Here is a 26761-nt window from a genome sequence, read left to right on the forward strand (position 1 = left end):
ACTCAAGCTACTGAAATTTTATCTTTTAGATCTGACGTTTTGTACACCTGGATGTATAATTTTGAGTGTCTGAGTTCCAGCTATGGCTAAATGAGATGGTGCTTACGATTCCTTCCAATTTTAAATAATCTAAACTATATACTATCTTTTTTTTTCTTTTAATACATATTTTACTTACTTTCAAGCAATAGTAGTTTAAAGGAATGATTTTAGAACTGGGGATGAAGGAGGTCTATTTACATTCTATTATTTATTTATCAGTGTCTTGTCTAAATAAGATCAATGACCGGACTACATAGGAGAACTATGAGGAAACATGGAGAATGTTTATGTTACCACAAGATTTTGATCTTTCTACAGAAGCTCAACTACACATAAGCCTGGTGACTCTGACATTGGGGTAGATAATAAATTGTCCACTAGAACTGACACATAGCAAAGAAAAAAAAAGAGGGATTTTCTTTTTTTGTGGAATATAAGTCCTAAAACATCCCCAGGAGTATCTTACCTAAATTTAATAAGGTTAAAGATGCTAATATTTGCCTTAAGGCAGCTATTTTTAATTCTATAATGTCCTGTAGTTGCAAACCAGTTTACAAATGTTTTCCATTACTATGTCCAGGTCACAAAAAACCCAATATGTGTTACAGAATTCATTGGGGCAAATGAGTTATACATTAATGTTAATAAACTACAAAGTACACATCCTATAAAAACTGCTTGAAAGGAATGAGTGAGGAATTTCCTCCTTTCAAGGAAGGCTACAGATGGGAAGAAAGGTATTTCCATCTTCTCCCTATTTAAATACCAGATTCTAATCACTCACTAGCTCAGTCGTGTCTGACTTTGCAACCCCATGGATTGTAGCCCTCCAGGCTCCTCTGTCCATGGGATTTTCCAGGCAAGCGTACTGGAGTGGGTCACCATTTCCTTCTCCAGGGAATCTTCCTGACCTTCCTGAATCAAACCTGCATCTCTTGCATCTCCTGCAGGCGATTCTTCACCACTGAGCCACATGGGATTCCAAGTGGGCTACAGTTTCATTTATGCCAACACCAAGTCCTCCTTGGGAAATCTCTCCTGATCAGCTGCCTAGGAGTTGTTAACCTCAATGTTGAAAGAACAATAGTGCTAAGCAAAGAATGTAACACTCTAAAACTAAAGATCATTCTTGTGCTTCTTTGCAAATCATAAAAGCAATTATAGCAAAGATTGGTTGGCTCTAAGTTTATTCAGAAACTCAAACATAGGAAAGGAGAGAGAAAAATCTAACTAAATCTTTAATGCATGAGACTACAGTTCAGTTTTACAATTCATAGTTTAGTTATTTAAATGACACATGAAACAATTCTGGGGGGCAAATTGAGGGACCTAGCTGCTGGTGCAGGTGTCAACCTTGACCTTCAGGAAGAAGCTGTACTTCTCAGAGCCCCACTTTCTCTTTGGTAAAATGAAGAGACTGGTCTGATCTTTAAACTCTTGCAGCTCTGACACTGTAGGATCAAATCCCAATTCTAACTCAACAATGAAAGCACTGAAAACTCTACGTAAGGAGGCCAGTTTCAGTTTCGGTGAGCAGAACATTACACCATTGTTCTTGATGTTGATTAGACACAGAATACCATCTGCGAAAATAAAGCAATTGCCAACTCAAAAAACCCACATGGATTTGGAGGGTTTTTTATAATCTTCTACATTACTCCTGCTATAGCAGAAATCAGATAGAAAGCAAATACCACATACTATAATTCACATGATCCATCTTTCAGAGCGGTTGCTCCCAGAGGGCCATTTTGCTCAGAAACAAAATCTTCCTTTTCCCTGTGGACAGAGAATGCTGGGCCTCAGCCCCCTAATCTAGATGGCCCTGTATAGAGTAAAAAAGACACAACATTCCACATGGACAACACATCAATGCTGGAATTCATTCTCTGGCATATCAATTGAAACCAAGAGAGTCCTGAGGCCTGAATCCCAAATATAATCGGAAGTGGATATAGTTGCCGACCTTTTTCAAGCTTTCATATTATTTTCCTCAATTACACAATCAAGTCCACAACAGGGGTGTTCTGGTGGACAGACAGAGGCGATCATGCTGCCTGTGGAGGAGAGGCAGGGCAGAGGTGGACCCTTGCCTTGAAGGATTCTGCAGATTCATGTCCAGAGCTCAAAGCCTGCTGCCCTCCAGCGGCGGGGAGCTTGTCTGACCTGGCTGCCCTGTGGCCTTATCCTTTTGTCCATAACAGAGGCTCATTAGGGGAAAGAAGTGAAGTTGCTTTTGATTTTATGACAGATAGAGAAAAACAGAAATACTTATGGTAAATATAAATCAAAATGAAAAGCTCTATAGACAGTTAAATTCTCAAGGTCATAAGATTCTCTGAATTACATAAAGACATTTTAAAAAGGAAAGTCGTGTCTGAATCTCTGTGACCCTATGGACTGTAGCCTGCTGGGCTCCTCTGTCCATGGGATTCTCCAGGCAAGAATACTAAAGTGGATTGCTATTTCCTTCTCCAGGGGATTTTTCCGACCCAGGGTTTGAACCCAGGTCTTTCATATTGCAGACAGACTCTTTACCATCTGAGTCACCAGGGAAGCTTTAGGGGAAAGAAGAGAATGGTTTATTCTGCTCTCTTGTCTTTTACCCCAAGTGGCCACTACAGTGCAAAAGGAGTTGTGCTGTCAGGGGTAGAGCTGTAGAATCTTTAGGTTTAAAGCTAGAATAGGAAGGAATGAGGTTAGGCTTTCAATTTTATGACAGATGGGGAAAAACAGAAATACTTATGGTATATATAAATCAAAATGAAAAGCTCTATATACAGTTAAATTCTCAAGGTCATAAGATTCTCTGAGTTATGTAAAGACATTTTAAAAGGGAAAAAAATGGTAATAACTTTCAGGAACATGTATCAAGCACTTACTGTATCTCAGTCTCTATCACAAACTCTATAGGAATCATTCTACTTAATCCTCATCATGACTCTGTGATTTAAGAGTGACTATCATCTCTGTGTTTCCATGTGGGAAAACAGACCAGAGACCTTAAATAACATGCTCAAGGTTATGGAGCAAATGAATTTCCAACTAAGAAATAGTGAGTATTTTTTCTTTTTTTTTCCATGAAATGTCTCATTCTTTTACTTTTAAAATAAATTTTTAAATTCTGATTGGTGAAATCTGGACATACATTTCAAATACACAGATTTAAATAACATCACTAATAATACATTTTAAATATTTAAATAATATTTAACATTTGGTATAGAATTTCCACAAGGTCTATTATCTAGTTGAATTAGTCATATTTTATAAAGACAAAAGAGAAAGTGAGTTATCCAAGATCACACAACTAGATTGTAGCCAGAATAAATTATTACACAAGTCAGCTTATTTTGAATCTAGTGCTTTTCCACCCAAAAGATAAAGCCATGATTCAGAGATATTCTGTTCTTTTATAATCAACTCCATGTAATGGATATAATTTATGATATATTAGATAGTTTTTATTTTAGTAGTGACTTTAAAGAAAGCTGAGCACCAAAGAATTGATGCTTTTGAACTGTGGTGTTGGAGAAGACTCTTAAGAGTCCCTTGGACTGCAAGGAGATCCAACCAGTCCATCCTAAAGGAGATGAGTCCTGAATATTCATTGGAAGGACTGAGTTGAAACTGAAACTCCAGTACTTTGGCCACCTGATGTGAAGAACTGACTCATTGGAAAAGACCCTGATGCTGGGAAAGGCTGAAGGCAGGAGGAGAAGGGGACGACAGAGGATGAGATGGTTGGATGGCATCACCGACATAATGGACATGAGTTTGAGTAAACTCCGGCAGTTGGTGATGGACAGGGAGGCCTGGCATGCTGCCGTCCATGGGGTCGCAAAGAGTCAGACATGACTGAGCGACTGAACTGAACTGAATGACTTTTGACAGACATTTAAAAACTACCTTGAATATCACAAAATGTAAAACTTCCTGGTTGAGAGAATTCCAGTAGGAAGGAACAAAAAAGAAAGAAAACAGAACCTTTAAAATGCAGTGCTTGGGCATAGAGCAAAGAGCAAGTGAAGTCAAGTTCTTAAGCCTACAATTGTGCAGAGTATCCCCAGGAGTGGTTTGACATCTTGGGGAACATTTTGTGATCTGACCTTTTGCAATCACTGCCTGCCGTTGCCTGAATTCAGATGTTCTTTTTCCAACTGCTTTAAAAGTCATTTTAGAAAGCTTGGTATTCTGGTAACATTAGGTTTCTCAGCCTCTGTGGAGTCATTTTTTTAAGCAAATGTCAATGCCTGGGTTAGACTCATCAGGTATGGCTCCAAAGGCAAAGTTATGCTAGGCCCATTGACAGAGGGAAAAAAATGAAAAAATTAAGAATTTTTGCTTGCTTCTTTCTCCAAAAGAGTTTTCTGAGTTCTGATGTATAAAAGTGAAAAGTGAAAGTGAAAGTTGCTCAGTCATGTCCAACTCTTTGCGACCCCATGGACTGTAGCCTACCAGGTTCCTCTGTCCATGGGATTTCCCTGGCAAGAATACTGGAGTGAGTTGTCATGCCCTCCTCGAGGGGATCTTCCCAACCCAGGGATGGAATCCCGCTCTCCTGCATTGTAGGTGAATTTTTTAAACATCTGAGCCACTAAGGAAGCCCTTGAATACTAAAGAGGGTAGCCTATACCTTCTCCAGCAGATCTTTCTGACCTAGGAATCAAACCAGGGTCTAACCTGGCCTTTGTATCTACAATGAGCAGCTGAGCCACCTAATTATCAATATTTCCCTTTGTTTCTTGACTTAGAAACTATTTGTGAGATGCATTCATAAATTCAGCAGAATTTAAATATCATCTTCATTGCTGGTAGTATTGGTTTAGAGGATGAATTTGTAATCACAGTTGGGATTCTTACTATATTTCATCCAAATCTAATCTTTGGTATTAACCAACTCAAAGGAGAGTTGCATGTGTAAGACCAGCATACTTGCTTAACTGACTGGCTCCAACTACATCCCTATAGTAGGAACTAAGATAAAGCTCTAGATTAACCTCTAAAAATTAGCCTGTGGCTTAACACAGGATACCTAAGCAAATGGAGAGCAGACAAAAGTGATTGTTAGAAGGAAACGCAAATTAGGAAATTGTGTAACTGTCCCAATTTCATCAATCAGAGTACATAGAATGAAAAAATTGGGAAGAAGTCAAAGGAGAATCTTTTCTTTCCAGTACTTCTGAAAGGTAGAAATTCCTATTTAACAGGTCAGGAAAAAGTGAGAGAAGACAGAAACTGAGTGATAATGGCTAAAGACTTCAATTCCCAGGGACTTAATTCTGAACCATGCCTTTTCCTACTGGAAAATATTCTTTCCAAATATCACAAATAGGATTTCTACTCATTTCCTGAGAAGTATCATCTCATCATTTCTATGCCAGAAGAGTAAAATATAACATATTGGTGCCCTTTCTGTGGCTCTGAGATTACAAATATGATAACTCAAGTTGTTGCTGTCCAGTTGGTAAGTAGTATCTGACTATTTGCCACCCCATGGATTGCAGCACACCAAGTTTCCCTGTTCTTTACTAGAGCTTGCTCAGACTCCTGTCCATTGAGTCAGTGATGCCATCTAACCATCTCATCCTCTGTCATTCCCTTCTCTTCCTGCCCTCAATCTTTCCCAGCATCAGAGTCTTTTTCCATTGAGTTGGCTCTTTGCATCAGGTGGTCAATGTATTGGAGCTTCAGCATCAGTTCTTCCAATGAATATTCAGGGTTGATTTCCTTTAGGATTGACTGGTTACAAAGAGAATAAAGTCCTTCCTCAGCTAGCATGTACCTAAGGTTGACTGGAAGTAAACGACTGCATCTTTCTCAGGATTTCTCATATTTCCACTGATACCTCCATTAAGCCAGTCTAAGTTTCTTATCAAAGTTGACAGATACAGCTCTTGTATGGTGTGTGTTCATTATTGGTATCTCTCTTCTGAGCTATTAAAAACATTTCCAGTCAGTAACATAAAGCCAGGAGAACTGGAATAGAAATTCATGTTGAAAAATTTTCCCTGAAATGAGACTTCTCAGAAAGATACATTGTGAGATCTGGTGGTATCACAATAATACTCTACATAAGAAGGAACCACACATAAATGGGCATTTTGTTATCTTTCTCTCTCAAGCCATGTTACTATATAATTTATCTGTACTTCAGAGTCCACGTTGAACAGAAAAGAATGTGTAATTTTGGGGACACAAATTTTGTGAACTGTATTAAAATGATGGCATCAGTGGTTTTGGTGGATATGGTAAAGGCCACATTAGCAAGAACAAGGTTGACTTCTTTACTATCATTCCTCACAGTTGCAGGTAGCCTTTTAACAAAAGCTACAAATCAAAGAAAACCACTGAACAAGAAGCTTTCTGCCAATATCAAAGACGCTATTTGGCAAGATAGCTGTCCTTAGGAAGCTGCATGTCTACCTACATCGTCTCTGAAAGTTTACAAAACACTTTTCCTATCATTAGAAAATAAGGTTTTTCACTGGAGCCTTGGTGATAGGTATGATTATCCCTATTTTACTGGGGGAATTTGAACAATCCATCCAAATCCCTGCACCCGGTAATGACATCTCTAGTACTTGAATTCTGGGACTGGAGACTCTGCCCTTCTGTGAAACGTGTTTTAGTAGCTAGTCAGATGTTTGTAAGGAGTTCGATTTAATTATGCTGGGACATGCATTTCCTTTGGATGGATCAAAGTAGCAAGTGCATTCATTTGTGTCTTCAGCTTTAGAATTCTGAGCCAGATTTTTATTTACATAAATCCCAAGGTGCATTCACTTGCTGCTTTGTTGGAATTTGATGATGGGCTCAAAATTACAAAAGCCACACTAAGCTAAGAATCAGCGGTGTCTTTTTCAGAGGGTTAGGAAGAGGAGCTATTACAGTAAGTCCCCTACATACAAACCTTCAAGTTGTGAACTTTTGAAGATGCGAACGTCCACCTGGTTCCAGCAAAGAGCCAGAACCTGTGCCATCAATGCCAGGCATGAAATTGCAGCTTGCCCTCTGTCCATCCCCTGTGCACCAGCTGTTGTACATTTTGGGCACTGTACTGCAAGATTAAAAATGTTTTATTTTTGTTTATTTAATGTATTATTTCTGAGAAGTGCTATAAACCTATTACAGTACAGTACTATACAGTTGACTGTGTTAGTTGGATATCCAGGCTAACTTTTTCAGACTTAGGAACAAACTGGACTTATGAACACACTTTCAGGACAGAACTTGTTCATATGCAGGGGACTTACTGTACACTAATTAAAAAGTGTTCCATTAAAAGAGAACAAAGAACTGAGATCCTAGCAAATACCTAGATCCCATTTGAATCTAGAGAAAACCACTACTGATTTTGGATAGGTGCAGCAGTAAGCAGCAGTTTGCAGCAAGCAGCAGAGCGGTAGCTGGAAGCAGTGTCTCAGCTTCCCAGCCTGGGAGTCCTAACCATTGGACCATAGAGACCAGCAGTTAAGGCTAAGGCCCCTAGCCTTTGCCTGCCTAGTCAAGAACAAATTCAGGTGAGGAGGCAGAGAGTAAAGAGTAAAGTAAAAAGGTTATTGAAAAGAAAAGTATGTGCAGAAAGGCCCACGGTAGGCAAGCTCAGAGAGAGAGAGTCCTACCTTTGGGAAGTTTAGATACTTTATAAAGGCGCAGTTTTCTGTGTCTTTGTCTTCCCTCAGGCCAATCATCTTGCTTTGTCCCCTCTTGGTTAATTTGTCTCAGGACCCTCCCCTGGGGTGTGCATGAACACAGTTGTGTTCAGTCACTCAGTGTATCCTACTCTTTGCGACCCCATGGGCTGAAGCACACCAGGCCTCCCTGTCCAACACCAACTTCTGGAGCTTGCTCAAACTCATGTCCATTGAGTCAATGATGCCATCCAACCATCTTCTCCTCTGTCCTTCCCTTCTCCTCCTGCCTTAAATCTTTCCTAGCATCAGGGTCTTTTCCAAAGAGTTAGATCTTCGCATCAGGTGGCCAAAGTATTGGAGCTTCAGCCTCAGCATCGGTCCCTCCAATGAATATTCAGTATTGATTTCCTTTTGGATTGACTGGTTTGATCTCCTTGCAGTTCAAGAGACTCTTCTCCAACACCATAGTTCAAGAGCATCAGTTCTTCAGTGCTCAGCCTTCTTTATTGTCCACTATCACATCCATGCATGACTACTGAAAAAAGCATAGCTTTGACTATATGGACCTTTGTCAGCAAAGTAATGTCTCTGCTTTTTAATATGCTGTCTAGTTTTTATAGCTTTTCTTCCAAGGAGCAAGCATCTTTTAATTTCATGGCGGCAGTCACCATCTGCAGTGATTTGGGAGCCCCCCAAATAAAGTGTCACTGTTTCCATTGTTTCCCCATCTATTTACCATGAAGTGATGGGACTGGATGCCATGATCTTCGTTTTTTGAATGCTGAGTTTTAAGCCAGCTTTTTCACTCTCCTCTTTCACCTTTATCAAGAAGCTCTTTAGTTCCTCTTCACTTTCTGCATTAAGGGTGGTGGTATCTGCATGTCTGAGGTTATTGATATTTCTCCTGGCAATCTGGATTCCAGCTTATGCTTTATCCAGCCTGGAATTTCACATGATATACTCTGCATATAAGCTAAATAAGCAGCATGACAATATACAGCCTTGATGTACTCCTTTCCCAATTTTGAGGCAGTCCATTGTTCCATGTCCTGTTCTAACTAGTGCTTCTTGACTTGCATATAAGTTTTGCAGAAGGCAAGTAAGGTGGTCTGGTATTCCCATCTCTATAAGAATTTTCCCACTTGTGATCCACACAGTCAAAGGCTTTACCATAGTCAATGAAGCAGATGTTTTTTTTTGGAATTCTCTTGCTTTTTCTCTGATTCAACGGATGTTGGCAATTTGATCTCTGGTTCCTCTGCCTTTTCTAAATCCAGCTTGAACATGTGGAAGTTCTCAGTTCACATTCTGTTGAAGCCTAGCTTGGAGAATTTTGAGCATTACTTTGCTAGCATTCGAAATGAGTTTGTTTGTGTGATAGTTTGAAAGTGCTTTGGGAGGGAGGAGGGAGGAGGGTTCAGGATGGGGAACACATGTATACCTGTGGCAGATTCATTTTGATATATGGCAAAACCAATACAATATTGTAAAGTTAAATAAAATAAAATAAAAAAGAAAGTACTTTGTCATTGCCCTTTTTTGGAATTGGAATGAAAACTGACCTTTTTCAGTTCTGTGGCCACTGCTGAGTTTTCTAAATTTGCTGGCACATTGAATGCAGCATTTTCACAGCATCATCTTTTAGAATTTGAAATAGCTCAGTTGAAATTCAGCATGCACACTGATTGATCTCAAAGTGAATGCTTCTGGGAGGAGCAAGACTCACTTTGACCTGGAATTATCCCGACTTTTGACTCCAAGGAGACTTTTAGTGCATGTGTAGTGTCTCCCTTATCCTTTACTCAGACAGGGTTTTGCCTCTCTTTGTCCTTGCCATGATTATTTTCTTGAGGTGTTTACAAGAGACAAAGACTGGCTATTTATCCTATTTATTTCTGTTATTACTTCCCTTTTGGAGAGCAAACGGGAAGATGATTATAAATTTCTCAGCGGAGCCCACCTATCTCTTGCTTCAGGAACTGCAGAGAGGAGACTGGCCAATTGTGAATTTCCAACTTGGAGTCTGTCTATCGGCTATCTCACTACCTGGAGGCTTTGCAAATATTGAGCTTCCTTTCATCTAGAGCTATTCTCCAGAAGGACAATTCTAGAATGGTTGTTGTGTTAGTCTGGAATTCTAGACTAATGAGTTTCCACTCTCTTAAAAGTAACAAGTCTATTATACAAGGTTTAAAAGCAAATGAAAGGAATTTTTCTTGTGGTTGGGGCTCCTAGTCATCCATACCAGATTTCTTTATTAACACTATTCAGTAATTGTTCCACTTCCTGTTTTGCTTTATCCTGCTTTCTGTTTTGCGTTATCTCCATGATCCTCACCACTGGCTCAAAATGGGCAGGCTGTTTACTCCAAAAATAGTATTGGTTTGGGAGGCAGGAGTCTTGGGTCTGCAACTCTGTCTTTTTAAGTGGATTTCAATTGTTTAACCTGTGAGAGGATAGAATTGATTGACATGAATAAATGCTAGGACCCTTTCTAATTTTTATTCTTTTCTGAATGTTTAGTAGCATTTCTTCTCTGCTTATATGTGCCAGAATAGTGTTAATTATTTTCCATAGATTAAACTGGGCTTTCCTGATAGCTCAGTTGGTAAAGAATCCACCTACAATGAAGGATACCCTGGTTCGATTCCTGAGTCGGGAAGATCTGCTGGAGAAGAGATAGGCTACCCACTCCAGTATTCTTGGGCTTCCCTTGAGGCTCAGCTGGTAAAGAATCCACCTGCAATGTGGGAGTCCTGGGTTGGGAAGATCCCTTGGAAAAGGGAAGGACTACCCACTCCAGTATTCTTGGGCTTCACTTGTGGCTCAGCTGGTAAAGAATCTGCCTGCAGTGTGGGAGACCTGGGTTTGATCCCTGGGTTGGGAAGATCTCCTGGAGGAGGGAAATGCTACCCACTCCAGTATTCTGGCCTGGAGAATTACATGGACTGTATTTCTATGCTTATACATGCCAGAATTTTGTTAAGTATTTTCCATAGATTAAACTGCTTTGTAATCATAACTGACATTAATGGACATTTTATTGTGTACCAGGAACTTATCAAGCACACTATATATGTTAGTTCATGATAACCCTGTGAGGTATATTCTCTTATCATTTCTATACTTGCCTAAAATTACACAACCTGTGAGTGACTGGACTAGAACCTTTGAACCCAGCCTAACACCAGTCCTTGCAGTGACAGTTTTGATGTCCCCTCTTTCACCTCACCTTCTCTGAGCTGGTGCGCCCCATTCTCCAGGTGCTACAAAGTTTGGATGCTAACAGTGTATCACTGTCCCCTTCTCTGGAGAATGTCCTTGAGCAATGTAGGGCTATCTGAACTTGGAGATTTACACCACCCCACCTCAGCCTGTGGGAGACAAGTGACTGCCAGTCTGGTCTCAAGTGGCACTAACTCTGCTTGTGCACTTTGTTCTAGAACCTCCTGGAAGCTCTCTTCCTTGGGCTGAAGCAAATCTAGCCTTAGCAGGTCCCCCTGCCCTTTTGTGCTTTCCTCATTTTCCCATAGCTGAGCTCCAAACGTCACCCCTGCAGGGATTCTGGACTTCTCCTTGCCTTCTGGCATGAAGCATCTCCTGTTCTTCCTGACAACCCTGCTCCCACTCCTCAGTGGAGAAGTCAGAGGAAGTCTTGAAAAGAAAAGATTTATTTAGCCCAGAAAATAATTACAAATTACACTTTTTATTTTTCACTGTATTTTCCCCAATTGCTATGTTGTTCTTTTTCATCACCATGTGAGCTTGAACAAGCAACAGATTAAATAATAATGGTCAAGTTTTGAAACAAAAACACACCTATTAGACTTAATGTGGAAGACAGTGACGGCTGTTTCAGCAGCCAAGCCCCTTTGTCCTTTTCTCTCCCTAATTGCATCCAGTTGGAAAACTCAAATCACCAATCGATTCTCTAATAAGCTTTATGCAGCCACTCTGATGTGGCTGATTTTCCTTCATTTCTTCTTGGCAAGCAGTCAGGGCTGCTAACAGCTCTCTGTGACCTTATATCTACATCTCTGGAGATTAAGTCCACCAGGGTATCCAGTAAGAAATATCTCCAGAAGCAATAGTTTCTAAAGTAAAATTTAGTATTTTAAAACCCCACCTTGATTTCTGCCCTGGTCTTAATGCTTTGGGTGTATAGTTCACCCACGGTATTTTTCATGGCCATATGAGCTCAAACGTTTATTCATTTGACAAATAACTGTTGGATTCCTTCTGTGTGTACCAGCACTGTACTAGATACTAAGAGTAAATAGCTGCAGTAAATAGAGAGTAAATGGATACTGGAGATAAATAGCTACAGTTACTTCATAGAGTTCATGGATTAGTTATAACCTAGAGTGTAATCCAATATTCACACCAATCACATACTTCCTAGCAAGATCAGCACTATGAGAGTCATATGGTGCTGTGAGATCTTACTGAGAACATCTGATTTACTAAGGGCTTCTCAGATGATGGGATACATTAATTTACATCTCAAGAAAGAATGGAGTTAAGTAGAGATGGAGATATCAGACTCTGAGCTGAGGGAACCAGCATGTGATAAGACTCTAAGGTAAGAGGTGTGTGTGCGTGCTCAGTCACTCAGCTGTGTCTAACCCTTTGTGACATCATGGACTGTAGCCCGCCAGGCTCCTCTGTCCATGGGATTTTCCAGGCAAGAATACTGAAGCCAGTTGTCATTTCCTGCTCCAGGGGATCTTCCTGATCCAGGCATCGAACCGTGTCTCTTATGTTTCTGTCTCCTGCATTGGCAGGTGGATTCTTTACCACTGCGCCACCTTGCGAGTGGTAGCAGGGAGCATTTAAAGGAACTGTAAGAACCCCGGCTGGAGTGTGAAGAAATACTATTTAAGATGAAGATGGAGAGTAGTCAGGGAAATGCCATAAGAACTCCTACAGAACAAGTAAAAAACTTAATTTAGCTTTTAACATCAATGGGCAATAATGAAAAGGTTTGAAGATATGCGTGAATCATACGATTGGAGATGTGGAGAGTGTTTGAGAAATTGAAGACATCATAGGAAAATGAGGACAACAGTATCCCTTGGAAGTGCAGAAGGTAAATCAGGCTGGGTGGGCATAAAATGGAGAGATTATGAATGGTGGGAGATACAAATGGGATGGTTCGTTGTGGATCAGGGGAAAGTAGACTAGACTCATGTGTTGAGTAGTATGGATTTTATTCCAAAAAACTTGGAAGGGAATGGCATGAGCATAAATGCCTTCTAGAAAGATTAGCTTAGACCAGCACTATCTAATTGAGCTTTCTATCACTTAGTAACTTTTATAATCTGTGCTATTATATTACTCACTGAAGGTGTCAGTCCCTCAGCGATGTCTGACTCTTTATGACTATAGCCTGCAAGGCTCCTCTATCCATGGGATTCTCCAGGCAAGAATACTGGAGTGGGTTGCCATTCTGTTCTCCAGGGGGTCTTCCTAACCCAGAGATTGAACCCAGGTTTCTTGCATTACAGGCAGATTCTTTACCATCTGAGCTACCAGAGAAGCCCACAGTACCCACTAGCTCTAAATAAATATTAAAACACTTGAAATATTGGCTTGGTCAACTGAAGGAATTGATTTTTAATTTTAAATGTTACTTAAGATTGCTACCACCTAGCACAGGTCTAGTCACAGTATGGGTATGTATGTGCAGTGTGTGCTGCTGCTGTGGGTGGTTGGAAGGGTGGAATGAGTAAAAAGGATTAAAGAGATAAGCTAGGAATCTGGGTGAAGAAGGGAATGGCAACTCACTCCAGTGTTCTTGCCTGGAGAATCCCAGGATCGGAGGAGCCTGGTGGGCTGCCATCTATGGAGTCGCAAAGAGTTGGACATGACTGAAGCGACTTAGCAGCAGCAGGAATCTGGGAGAGATAACATGTCAGGAAGAATAAAGACAGGAAAATCATAGAAGTGTGAAATGAAACTATTTATTTTGTTTAGGACCTTGGGAACATGAAGAGAATGATGAGGGAGAGAAACCTAGATTAAATTCAAATTACAGTTAGCCTTACAGGCCATACTAAGGTGTTTGGACTATCTGTGAAGAGAATGGATCTCTTTAAGGTTTGTGAATATTAACATTATTAAGCAGAACTTTTAGAAATATGCTTGCCAGAAACTTCATCTAATCAGGGTGTATAAGGCAAACTAACAGCTCTGTTTTATATAGTCCTCGGGCCATGGAGTAGGGCTTCCCAGGTGCTGCAGTTGTAAAGAATCCACCTGCCAGTGCAGGAGACACCACAGCTGAGCAACTAAGCATGCATGCATGCCACGGAGTAATGCTGCTGTATTCGTATGTCGTTCTTACCCAGAGGACTCCCTGTGGCAAGGATTACAGCTTAGTTGTTTTGCCCACTCTTGACCTCCAAGGACCTAGTTGCTGGAAAAGTGTTGAATGTAATTTCAGAAGAATTGCAGGCCTAAGCCATGCCTGGGAATGGTGGGCCAGTGAGGGATGCAGAATACTTAGGGGTGTCATGCATAGAAGTAGGGAGAAGGCAATGGCAATCCACTCCAGTACTCTTGCCTGGAAAATCCCACGGACGGAGGAGCCTGGAGGCTGTGGTCCATGGGGTCGCTAAGAGTCGGACACGACTGAAGCGGCTTAGCAGCAGCAGCATAGAAGTAAGCAGCACGATTAAATTTGAAAGTTTTTTCTCTTCCACTATGCTCTATTCCACTGGGCACATAAACTCAGGGGTTGGGATTCTGCCCAAGGACTGAGTATTCTATTCATACTTTTGGGCGCAGAGCAAACCTGGAAAAAAAACTTGGTGCCAATCAAAAGGCAATATTTAAAAACCATTTTTCTCTATAGTGCTAATTCCAAATATACAGAAGTAAAATAATTGTATATGCTTCCAGGTTACCTTTAAGTTTATATCAGTGCACACCCCACCAAGAGTGCATAGCTCTGCTCTTCATCCACATTTTGTGGTACAGGAAATTACCAGTTTATTTGTTCCCAATATTATAGGCTAAAAATGAAATACTATTATTTTACTTTGCATTTCACTGATCACTAATGAAGCTGAGAATCTTTCTTCATATTTAGTGTCTATGAATTGTTCATTCATTTTTTCAGCCCAGTTAAAAATGTGGGTCTCTCTCTCAATAATTAATGAGAATTACTTATATATCAGTGATATTAGCCTTTGATTTATTTATATAGGTAATATTTTATTCAAATGCAGTATTTTGCCTTTCAAAATTACTTAAAGAAGTATAATACAGTTCTAAACATGATATAATTTTTTTCTCCTTTATGCCTTCTGTATTTTATGTTGTGCTTTGACAAAGTGTCTTCCACACTAAGATTATGAAGGTGTTCTCTTACATTTCTTTCTGGGATAGTATTTATATTCATGCTTAAATCTGAATCTTCGATACATCTCAAATGTGTTGTTGTGTGTTAGGTGAGGTATAGATCTAATTTCAGAAAACACTTTTCCCCAAATTAATTTGCAGAAAGTGAACTCCCCTACCTTCCTGTGGTCAAAACCAGCCCTGTGGAACCAGGCCACAGATTCAAGTGTTTAACAAGGAGTGATAAAGGAAATTCACTGCATTGTCTCAATACCTCTCTCAAGAGGTATGTCTCAATACCATCTCATCAAGAGATGAAATAATCTTGTTCTCATTTAATCCATTTAATTTAGAATCTGTCTGTGAGGTTTCATAGATCTTAGTTTCCATGTTACCTAATTTAGTGCTCTTTGCATAAAAGTGATTAAAAATATTTATTGACAAAAAGAGACTAGAGAAAGGAAAGTAGAGTATATCAACACTAATTATGCTTTCAAAATTAATCCAGTAGAGTAATATATACTCTATTCAACTATAGTTAAGTGGAGTAAGAATCATGGGAGAGGAACCAGGTGAAATCTTAGTTTTTTCACCACCATGACAAAATGTTTAGAATTTTAAAGAAAATATATGCAAACTATTCAGCCCAGTGTCTGCACATAGTAGGCCCTTATTACTTATAACTAGAAAACCATTATTTTTATTATTTGGGGCATCCGGGAGGGGCAGATGTCTTATCATGCAATCAAGTTTTTACGAGGAGGTAGTTTCACGTATGAGCCTAAACACTCCAATAAATTTGAATTTTAAAGCTTTCAAATTGTTAATATGACAAACAACTAAAAAAATAATTGTTGAAGTCCATTATTCACTGACGTTGCTCTCTTCCTAAAACTAGACATAAGAATCTTACAAAAAATAATGGACATTAATGGGTGTTATTCAAATGATATATCTTCTCAGTCATAGCCTGTTTCTATTACATTCTTAATTAGGACAAAGACAGGGAACCAAACTAGTTTTTTTAAGATGCTATGGCTTTAAGTATCATGTTAGAATAAATCAATAGAATAAATCTGAAGTGGCTGAAATAACCACCTTTGACTTGGTGGGCATTTAAAGCTTTTGGACTTGGGGAAATCACTGATGCGGCACTTTCAGGGGATTTGATTTTATAGGCTTCTCAGCCTGAGAGTTTTTAAAAATACAAAAAGTGATGTGGCCTTAGAGATAAGACAGATGTCAGGCTGTCACTGTGGAGCTGCTTGGCTTTTAAATGGCCTGTTCCCAAGTTTGAATCCATAATCTAGTGATAGAAAAGCTTCGGATTTGTTGGCAAAGATGAAAGATGCTCAGAAGCTATTACCTTAAAATAGGAATTGATAGATAAATAGGCTAGGGGAGTCAAGATTCTGACCTAAAGGGAAGTGGAAAATTGAATTGAGATAATTATCTGTTAACTTGAGGCAAAATTAAAGTTCACCTTTAAAAGAGTCAGATCATTAATGCCAATGTGTAGATTCTCATTTACTTGCACAATAAAGAGTAAAAAGATGTTACTAAAATTGTCTAGATTTATTTAAAATATTATAATTTGCATTCAGAGAATTCTCAAGGACTTGAAAAATTAGGGAGAAGAAGTGCCCCCGAATATGATTATTTATAAAGAAACCCTTTCTTTCTTTGTGTTTCTTAGGTAGAATAAGAAACTTACATTTGCCTCTGGTATTGTGGTCAAAGGAACATGAAAGAAAAAGACACTAATAGGGATCATCTTCAATTAAATATTTTTATAATAAATAGAGGCAGGCTGTAATTGAATAATATTCTAGATTAGAACAAAAGCAGAGACCAAACAAATATATGAAATGCTATGACTTTAAATAGCCTAAATCCAAATAAATCAACACAGAGAAGCATCATCTCAGAGAACTAGCACAAATGTATTTATGATCAATAAGAAAATTTCTACCTTTAACTTTTCAAAGATAATTGCTAAATAATGGCTAATTACTGCTCTCAGAGAGGGAACTGTATGTTCTAATGGGAGCCTAATTCCGTAATTAGTATCTGGGTCACTATGACTGCCTTAACCAGGCCTGATTCAGACAAGTGATAGTCTATCAGTGCCCCGAAGGGCAGTGTTAGGAAGTAATCATAGCCCCACTTAGGAAATACTGCAGGGTTAGCAGAGAATCTTGACTCCCTCGAGGAGTACCCAGTGAAGGGTCTTCTGTCTCAGCAGCTTAGAAGAATGTGGAGAGAAGCTGGAGAGAGGGAAGGAAGGAGTGGACTAAGTAATAATAATTCATCCAGCTAAGACAGTCTTCTTTAAAGTGCCTTATTTTCAAATCAGATTTAAGTCATCTAAGTATGGAAAAAGCAAGAGGGTTCCAGAAAAACAACTATTTCTGCTTTATTGACTATGCCAAAGCCTTTGCCTTTGTGGATCACAATAAACTGTGGAAAATTCTGAAAGAGATGGGAATACCAGAACACCTGGCCTGCCTCTTGAGAAATTTGTATGCAGGTCAGGAAGCAACAGTTAGAACTGGACATGGAACAACAGACTGGTTCCAAATAGGAAAAGGAGTACATCAAGGCTGTATATTGTCACTCTGCTTATTTAACTTATGTGCAGAGTACATCATGAGAAACGCTGGGCTGGAAGAAGCGCGAGCTGGAATCAAGATTGCCAGGAGAAATAGCAATAACCTCAAATAGTCAGATGACACCACCCTTATGGCAGAAAGTGAAGAGGAACTCAAAAGCCTCTTGATGAAAGTGAAAGTGGAGAGTGAAAAAGTTGGCTTAAAGCTCAACATTAAGAAAACGAAGATCATGGCATCCAGTCCCATCACTTCATGGCAAATAGATGGGGAAACAATGGAAACAGTGACAGACTTTATTTTTTTGGGCTCCAAAATCACTGCAGATGGTGATTGCAGCCATGAAATTAAAAGACACTTACTCCTTGAAAGGGAAGTTATGACCAACCTAGATAGCATATTGAAAAGCAGAGACATGACTTTGCCAACAAAGGTTCGTCTAGTCAAGGCTATGGTTTTTCCTGTGGTCATGTATGGATGTGAGAGTTGGACTGTGAAGAAAGCTGAGCGCCGAAGAATTGATGCTTTTGAACTGTGGTGTTGGAGAAGACTCTTGAGAGTCCCTTGGACAGCAAGGAGATCCAACCAGTCCATTCTGAAGGAGATCAGCCCTGGGGTTTCTTTGGAAGGAATGATGCTAAAGCTGAAACTCCAGTACTTTGGCCACCTCATGCAGAGTTGACTCATTGGAAAAGACTCTGATGCTGGGAGGGATTGGGGGCAGGAGGAGAAGGGGACGACAGAGGATGAGATGGCTGGATGGCATCACCGACTTGATGGACGTGAGTCTGGGTGAACTCCAGGAGTTGGTGATGGACAGGGAGGCCTGGTGTGCTGAGATTCATGGCGTCGCAAAGAGTTAGAGACGACTGAGCAACTGAACTGAACTGAACTGAAGTAAGTAGAGAAACACAGACGTGAAGTCAATAATTAAAAAAAAAAAAAACATGTGATCTGGATTTCATTGCCCATTTATTTTAGGACAAATTATAAGGAAAGAAGACACAACATTTGAAAAGTAGTCTCACCTGTCGCCTCACATTAAGAGAGCAGATACAGTGTTTGAAAGTGATGTTGTCTTAAATCAGTCTGAGCTATAAGGTACAATATGGTATATACTGTATAAGTACTTTACAGTTTGTACTGTAAAGTGAATACAATGCATGTATCATGATCTTAACAAATTACAGAGACTTGGGACTGTGTCACATTACATTGTTCTCATGCATAGCTGTATGGTTATTCTTGGATTCCTTAATTACTCTACTCTCTGGAATATTTATATACATTTCTTTATAACCAAAATGTCCCAAAATACAACTTCCTGACTTTTTGTTTCTTTCTCTATAGTTAAATGTATAAATAGATTGTTCATTTAATCATTTACTCACAAATGTTGCTGAGTGGCTGTTTGGAATCCAGTGGGATGCTAAGTGTAGTGATAGGGGTAGGGAAGGGCTGGGGTAAGCACAGTCTGTGGACTCATGCAGATACAAGTTAACAATGAGACAGATGTTACAAAAACAACCACAGGGATGGACAAGAAGTTACAAACTGAAGCAACTGTTATAAAGGAAAACCACTTGATTCAATGGAAACATGAGAAAATGTCTCAGCACAGGAATTTGGTTATAAACTGAGTAAATAGTAGTCTATTAGTGTCAAGCACAAAGGTAATTCTCTGGTTTGTAATGGAGAAAGGTCCTGAGATAAAGAAGAAATTGTAACAAATCTTAGAATTCATTGCAGGCAAGAGAGGCACAGGGTAGAAACAAAGATTCCCCTACTTCTGCACCAAATGTAAAACTACATTGTGTGCATTAAGTCAGCAGAGACGGCAAAGTAAAAGATCGCCCGAAAGAAGAAAATATGAGCAATATGCTCAAAGGTATTTCCTTTCATCTAGCAGTCACATTGCTTCTTAAAGGATCAGAATTCAGTACGGTTGGGTATTTTCTATAACGTTTTATTTTGTACTGGGGTACAGCCGATTAACAATGCTGTGATAGTTTCAGGTGAACAGGGAAGGGACTCAGTCACATAGATGCATGCATCTATTCTTCCCCAAACCTCCCTCCCTTCCAGGCTGCCACAGAAGACTGAGCAAAGTTCCAGTGCTTTACAGTAGGACCGTGTTGGTTATCCATTTAAAATATAGCAGTGAATACAGGCTGGGTTTTGCTTTTTGTTGTTTTTTGTTCTTAATGCAGGTGGATTAAAACTTTCAAGTGCAGCTAAGAGTGATATGCATGCTTATCTGAGACGCTTTCCAGTTTTGTGAAGAGTTTTCATGGTCCACCCTTGCTCTGTTCCAGGGGATTATGTGGTCATGACTGTCTATTTTGACCTGAGCAGAAGAATGGGCTACTTCACCATCCAGACCTACATCCCCTGTACACTCATTGTTGTCCTATCTTGGGTGTCTTTCTGGATCAATAAGGATGCTGTTCCAGCCAGAACTTCTTTAGGTGAGAGACAGTTTCTTGTGTTGTACTGTCCCAAGGTAAGTACTGAACAACACTAATCTTTATTCCCCCTTCTAAGTTGATTTGCTTTTAATTCAGTTAGTAATAACATAGAAATGCCATTTATTTAAAACTAGCATATTAAAACAGTGTTTAAAGCTTCTTAGTTGTGTTTTGCTAAATTCTCTCCTTGCTTTGAAAGTGTTTGTTGCTCAGTGATGTCCAACTCTTTGTGACCCCATGGACTGTAACCTGCCAGGCTCCTCTGTTCATGGGTTTCTCCAGGCAAGAATACTGGAGTGGGTTGCTATTCCCTTCTCCAAGGGATCTTCCCAACTAGACCTGGATTTTATCCAGGTAATCTTTTAAATAAAGTAACTGGGGATAAAAAATTTTTTAAAAACTTCTTTTCAGGAAATTTTTTGTTTGTTTGTTTTGGTCTCTGGGCAGTTGTATACCCATAAGAGTTGGTTGTGGTTATCCTTTTCCAATATTGTTTTCAGTGATGCCAGTTTGGTAGCTTGAAATCAACCCAGGTACAAATATTAACACCATGGAAACAGATAAACACAAAAAATCAGGGGCACCTTTTTCCTAGGGAATCAATTATTACACTTGTACTAGCATACCACTGGCTACTGATTAATTTCAACATGCATAATTATGATGATGACATTTGAAGATATACATATACATAACTGGCTCTATACAGAAGAGCTGTTGGAAAGATTATTTTGAGAAAATATGATTACCTATGAAGGATTATTTGGAGTTTGCTTAATCTCTTGTCTGGTGATACCTGTCTTGGAGTTTCACATCATTTTCCTCACATAAGGAAGAGGACTCAAAGATTATTACAAAGCCACAGACTCACAGGAACACTGGAGGCTAGGTCCATGAATAGAATTCTCACACTACATAATATTTCCTAAAGATTTAACTAAAGCTATTGAAAAATGAATTATAAGGCTGCTATCCTCTTTAGTCATCTGTGTGACAACTAGAACCACAATTCCTGTTCACTCTTTGGCTAGAGGCAGTATCATGTAATAGTTAAGAGCTTGGATTTTGAAGTCCAACAAATGGATTTCAACCCTCATACACGGTATGGCCTTAGATACGTCCTTTAGTCTCTACAAACCACATTTTACTACAAACGGCATTCACGTGTGGAATATCATTTCCTGTACCTAACTGTTGGGGTTTGTATCAGGTTAAATCAGGCACTCCATGCAAAGAGCACAAAACACAGTAGGGCCTCAGAAATACGAGCAATTACAGTCATTTTCTAACAAAGTGATCTGTACCAGGTTATTAAAACTGAGAGCAGCAATGATTACTGGGAAAAAAGGACATCATTTGCATATTTATTCTTCTCCAAACCAAATTTAGTCTCCCATCTGTTTCAAAATAAGGTTATTTTGATTTCTTCTGTTATAGGCGGTACTTTATGTTACAGGCTGTATTTAACAATTATAATATCTTGTCTAATGCTACATGCTAAGACAGACCCAAAATATGTTGCTACTTTTTAGGACGATTACTTGTCATCGTGAGTAGAATGTACCACATTCCTTACTCGCTTTCTGTGTCTGTCACATCAGGGTATCAATCAATGTCTTCTTCACTCCCAGCACAGTGCCTGGTCCACGGCAGGTACCTCTATGATTACTCAAGTAATATATGCACATATGAGTGGATGGAACAAGCACACTGATGCGTTCCAGTCCACCAATCCCAAAAATATCTTTAGGGAAAGGTTTCAAATCAATCTCTTCTCTTGAAGTCTAGATTCCTGCCGGTTAAAAAACCCTCTTAAGGCTTTAGTACTAGCTCATTTCCACCACTTGATCAATGAGTGCTCACCGGCAAGAGACCCTAGTGGGAGAAGAAAGGAAGGAGAGTAGGCTGAGGAAGGAGGGACAGAACAAATAGCAGGTAGGCGCTCCTCTTGCTCATAGATCATTTACCGTAAGCCAGTCATCCTCAGTGTGGTCCTCCTGCTTTTCCTACTTTTTAGAATAACTGCATGCAGAAGTTGTAATGAAAACAAAGGTTAGTATCACATTTTTAGAGCTAAGGAACCAGAGGTACCATGAGGTTAAATGGCACGCACAAGGCCACTGCCAGCAGATAGCAGATGTGTGCCTTGGCTGATGAGAACTAGATTGGCTCTGGGTGTGGGGCCCTGTTGAAGGGCCACTTGTGGGAGGTGGGATGGTGAGCTGAGCCAATTTCTCAACTTTAGCTTTGCAGTCTCAGGTCTCTATCACTGCTTATTAAGTCCAACTGTGTATTTAAATCAGTAGAGGGCTTTCAAGAGTACAACTGCCTTTGTCCAACCCCAGGATATGCTTATTTAATTTCTTGAGAGCACAGGGTGGGGTGGGGGTGGGGGGTGGAATTTAGGATAAAAAAATAAAAAATTCCTCAGGTGATTCTAAGGCGTGATCAGGTTTAGGTTTAGGAACACTGACCTAGATTATTGGGTCCAATTACCTTTTCCAATGTTTACAATCAAGAGTTGAACCAGATGACAGTGAATGCCTGTGAACCTAAAAGTTTACTGCCACAAAGCAGAGAGCCACGTTGTTTGAGGAGTGAGATAAATATATCCATGTGGCTAAGAGAGTGACTGCTTTCTAAGTGCAGATCACAACATTTGAGGTCATTTTGAAGGTTATAACACTTGAGTAGAGTTTAGTACACAGGTGGTAGCTGGGGAGGTTTAATCATGGTATAAGGATGATGGATTAAACAAGGAAAATACCTCTTGGCATTTTTCACCCAAGTTATGAGGTAAGCAACATGCCTAAAGAGCTTACTTCATGCCAAGACTGAAGGAACTGAAAAAAGCTTATAGATATTTTTCATCCATCTCAAGTAAGAGAAGTCTAGTTTCTTTGCTTAGCAAAACTGGACTGAAAAACCCCATGGAACAAATGAAACACATTAAGCTATCTTGTTGTTGGTTGGTAAGTCAGTTAGAGTCCTGTTCTTCACTGTTCTCTGTGGCTCCAAGCAGACCTGAAAATATCTTGAAGGAACTTTTCGAGATTCTTCTTTACATTCCTGTGATGAATGTCCATGTAGCCTAATAATATCAGACATACCAAATTTTCTTAAGTGAATTTATGCATGATATCTGCTATGCATACTGAAATTTTCACTTCTCATAGGTCATTTTTGCTTTGAGGCCTGAATGAAGTGAAGAAAGTGCTAATTAATTTTTGAAATTATCCCACAAAAATATCAGCTGTGATTAGGTATAATCAAGAACTTCTATGTGAATTAATACATAGACAACCTAAGTGAAGCTTTTTTACTTTGAGAAGCAGATCTTTCGTCTCTAAAGTAAATGATAATAACACCTTATATTTATTGAGACTTTACTAGGAATTGTCACTCTATGTTCGTGATTTAATTTAATCTTCATGAGCGCCTTATGAAGTCACTACCATCCCCAGTTTGTACTTGAGAAGCTAGACCATGCTTATGTTTCCATCATGACAACATGGAAGATTCACAGATCCACATCATATCCCAAATTAGGGATTTGGGATAGCTAAATCCCTAATAGCTCCTAAGAATGTGGCACTTCATCCTGCACATTATGGACCTATTTATAGAGAGGAAATACAACAATGTGGTTTAGAACATTGCATTTAAAGTCAGACTTGCTAGGCTTGTAGGTTATCTCTCTTACTGGTTTATTCTTTCTGTGCTGGTTTTTTTTTTTTTTCACTTGCAAGAAGAAGGATAACAGTGCTTATTACCTCATTTTGAGGGTTTTCTGGGATTATTATACATATGCTTGACATAGTACCTGGTCAAATGAAGAGATTCTTAAATGTTAGCTACTGTTATGTACAACTAAAATGATCCTCCCAAATCATCAATATGGATTCCTATTTTCATATGTAGGTTGAGTCTCTTTGATCTTTCATGTATACACTATTCTTCAATCGTTTTATTTATTCAACAGATATTGAGTCCTAGCTCTATACTCACTGTGGGGTTACAGTGGACATCAAGAGCCATGTTTTATCTGTCGTCACAAAGTATGTAGACTAGACAGAGAGATGGATTACTCCATAATCGCTAATGATGGAATGCGAGAGAGGCCTCAGTCTTTATGACTAAGTTTCCTTGTGGAGGGCCTCTATTAAAGGCACTTCTGTCTGTGTAGTTCTTTTAACCAACACTGATCTTCCCCTTCTCTAGAATTTCATAACACACAATGTATCATACAAACCTGATACTAAGCTAAGTGTTCTTAGAAACATACCCAAACTCTTCAAAAATGGCTCTGAAAAAAAACCTGAGCAATTAGGAAGAGAAAGGTCAATGTCCTTCTTGGCTTAACCTTTCTTCAAGAGTGGCTGGCTCCCCTTAACCATCTTTGGAGCATTTTGTACCCATGTTGTAAAGAGAGAAGAAAATCCTATTTCTCTTTTCCTGTATGGTGATACTGTTCTTAATCTCTGTGGCTTCCTTCCCCTGCTCCTCAAGTTTCTCGTGTCTGATTCCTTCTGAGTTTCCCAGCACTGCTCTTTGAGGCAGGGGCATTGACTCTCTCCTAGAAGTATCTTGGTCCTAGTAATAGTGAGAATTAACACACAGCATTAGACAACGGAAACGTCCCTCTCTCCTGCCTCCAACAAAAATGTTAAGTCGCAAGGCTATAGACGATAAAAGCTTGGGAAGACCATTTTTGGAGTACAGAAAAGTTGCATCCAGTCATGATAAGAAATGTTGAATTAAAATCATAGCATGATAAGAAATGGATGGGTCTTCAAAAAGATAGTCAAACAGATGCAGAAACTGAAACCTAGAATACTGAAGTGAATTGAGTTACTATAATGAGCTAGAACCTATTCAAGTACTGAATCCACGTTGCCTTGTTATAAATAGCACAGCTGGAAATACATAGAGTTTGTCTTCACTTTGTTGTTAAACAATTATTGGGGAGAACTAGTTTTCTTGGGCACTGTTGTACAATGGGAAAAAGAAGGGTTTTGAAATCAGCCATTTAACTTCTGTGCTCAAATCTTTCTGCTACTTTACTATCTGACACAGAGCTTGCCTTTGGCTTCCTTTCCCTCAACTATAAAATCAAAATGAAAATATCTGCTGTAAAGATTCAAAGAGAGAATGCACATGAAATACTTATCATAGTGCCTGGCACAAGGACATTTTCAGTAAATATTAGTTATATCATTTCTGAGATGCCTGTTTTCATCATATAATCGTCTCTAAAGAATTTATACATCAGAACCTGTCAGTCACACACAAAGTACCTCCTCTATTTAATACCTTTAAAGGGCTTCTCCTTACACTTTGAATAAAATGCAAACTCCTGGGCAGGCTCTGCATAACTTAACTAGGTAACTTCTATTTACCTAGCATCACTGTGACTTGGCCGCCCATCCCAGGTATTCTAAAAATTCAAAACCAGATAAGGTTTCCCTTCCTCAGAACCTCCCTTTAATTAATTTAGCCAGTTCTGTCCCGTCACTCAGTTGTGTCCAACTCCTTGCTACTTTAGCGTTGATAGCCAGAAGGTTGGTTTTTTCTAATTTTTTAAGCTTCACCTTAAATATCACCTCCTCAAACAGGCCTTCCACCTAAGTTCTCACTGCCCCTGTCCTCTGCACGGTGCATTCCATAATCTGTCATTATACTTCTCTCTGCTTTCTTGATTCATGGTGGTGTCTCTCACTGAAATACATATGGGCATACATAAGGGACATATGGGCAGAGACCTTGTCTATTTTATTTCTCAGCACTAAGTCAGCACATTCTTAGCACATTTCTCAGCACATACGGGAGATGACACATGGTAGGCAGGCGATACATATCTGTGAACAATGTGAATGAATTCCAGTCAAGCCTCCTTTCCCAGAACTGAGGCCACTCCTCAGAAGTCACAAAACACATTTAGTCTCACCAGGGAGGCAGTTATCCAATGTGCTGATGTGGTCACAGGGTCTGTTTTATCCTGCCTTCCTCCAGGAATCACCACTGTCCTGACAATGACTACCCTCAGCACCATTGCCCGGAAGTCTCTCCCCAAGGTCTCCTACGTCACAGCGATGGATCTCTTTGTATCTGTTTGCTTCATCTTTGTCTTCTCTGCTTTGGTGGAGTATGGCACTCTGCATTATTTTGTCAGCAACCGGAAACCAAGCAAGGACAAAGACAAAAAGAAGAAAAACCCTGTATGTATCATTTCTCATTGGGCCCTTTGACATTTTTACACCAAGAGATCACCTGGCTTTGTTTTGGTTTGGCCTATTGTGGGCTATCCATACTTTGGGCCCCAAGGTGAGGATAGCATGTGTGAGTTTGGCCAGGCTCCCAGGATTCATTATGGTCATTAGTTAATCGGGAGAGACCTGATTCACTGAGGCAGACTGTAGCTCTCTTCATTTCACTGGGAGAATAACCATGACTGGAAACTGCATTCATCTTTTAGTAGCTGTCATTTTAGGTTTCCCTGATTTTCAGCTGTCTGACTCTTAACTATAATGTTTTAAAATTACTGATGTTTTAAGTCCTTCATCCACTGCTTTCCAATAGGAAGCCGTGAGGTTCTTAAAGTTTCAGGGATCACCATACTTTTTTTTGCAAATCATTTAGTGTGTGTGTGTGTGTGTGTGCA

At 39.5% G+C, this 26761-nt stretch overlaps 1 protein-coding gene across 3 annotated transcripts in view; it reads left to right on the top strand.

The window, feature by feature from the left end:
* The window catches only part of GABRG2 (gamma-aminobutyric acid type A receptor subunit gamma2), a 243559-nt gene that overhangs the window by 212377 nt on the left and 4421 nt on the right, over positions 1-26761 (top strand). For all 3 annotated transcript variants that reach the window (XM_086413766.1, XM_086413764.1, XM_086413765.1), the window contains 2 exons: positions 19948-20100; positions 26113-26318. In XM_086413766.1, the coding sequence (XP_086269892.1) occupies positions 19948-20100; positions 26113-26318 (359 nt within the window). The remainder of the gene's footprint in view (positions 1-19947; positions 20101-26112; positions 26319-26761) is intronic.

Source organism: Bos grunniens, chromosome 7 (assembly GCF_055505025.1).
Source record: "Bos grunniens cultivar Pamir isolate PY7600 chromosome 7, Bosgru_T2T1.0, whole genome shotgun sequence".
Classification (NCBI taxonomy): Eukaryota; Metazoa; Chordata; class Mammalia; order Artiodactyla; family Bovidae; genus Bos; species Bos grunniens.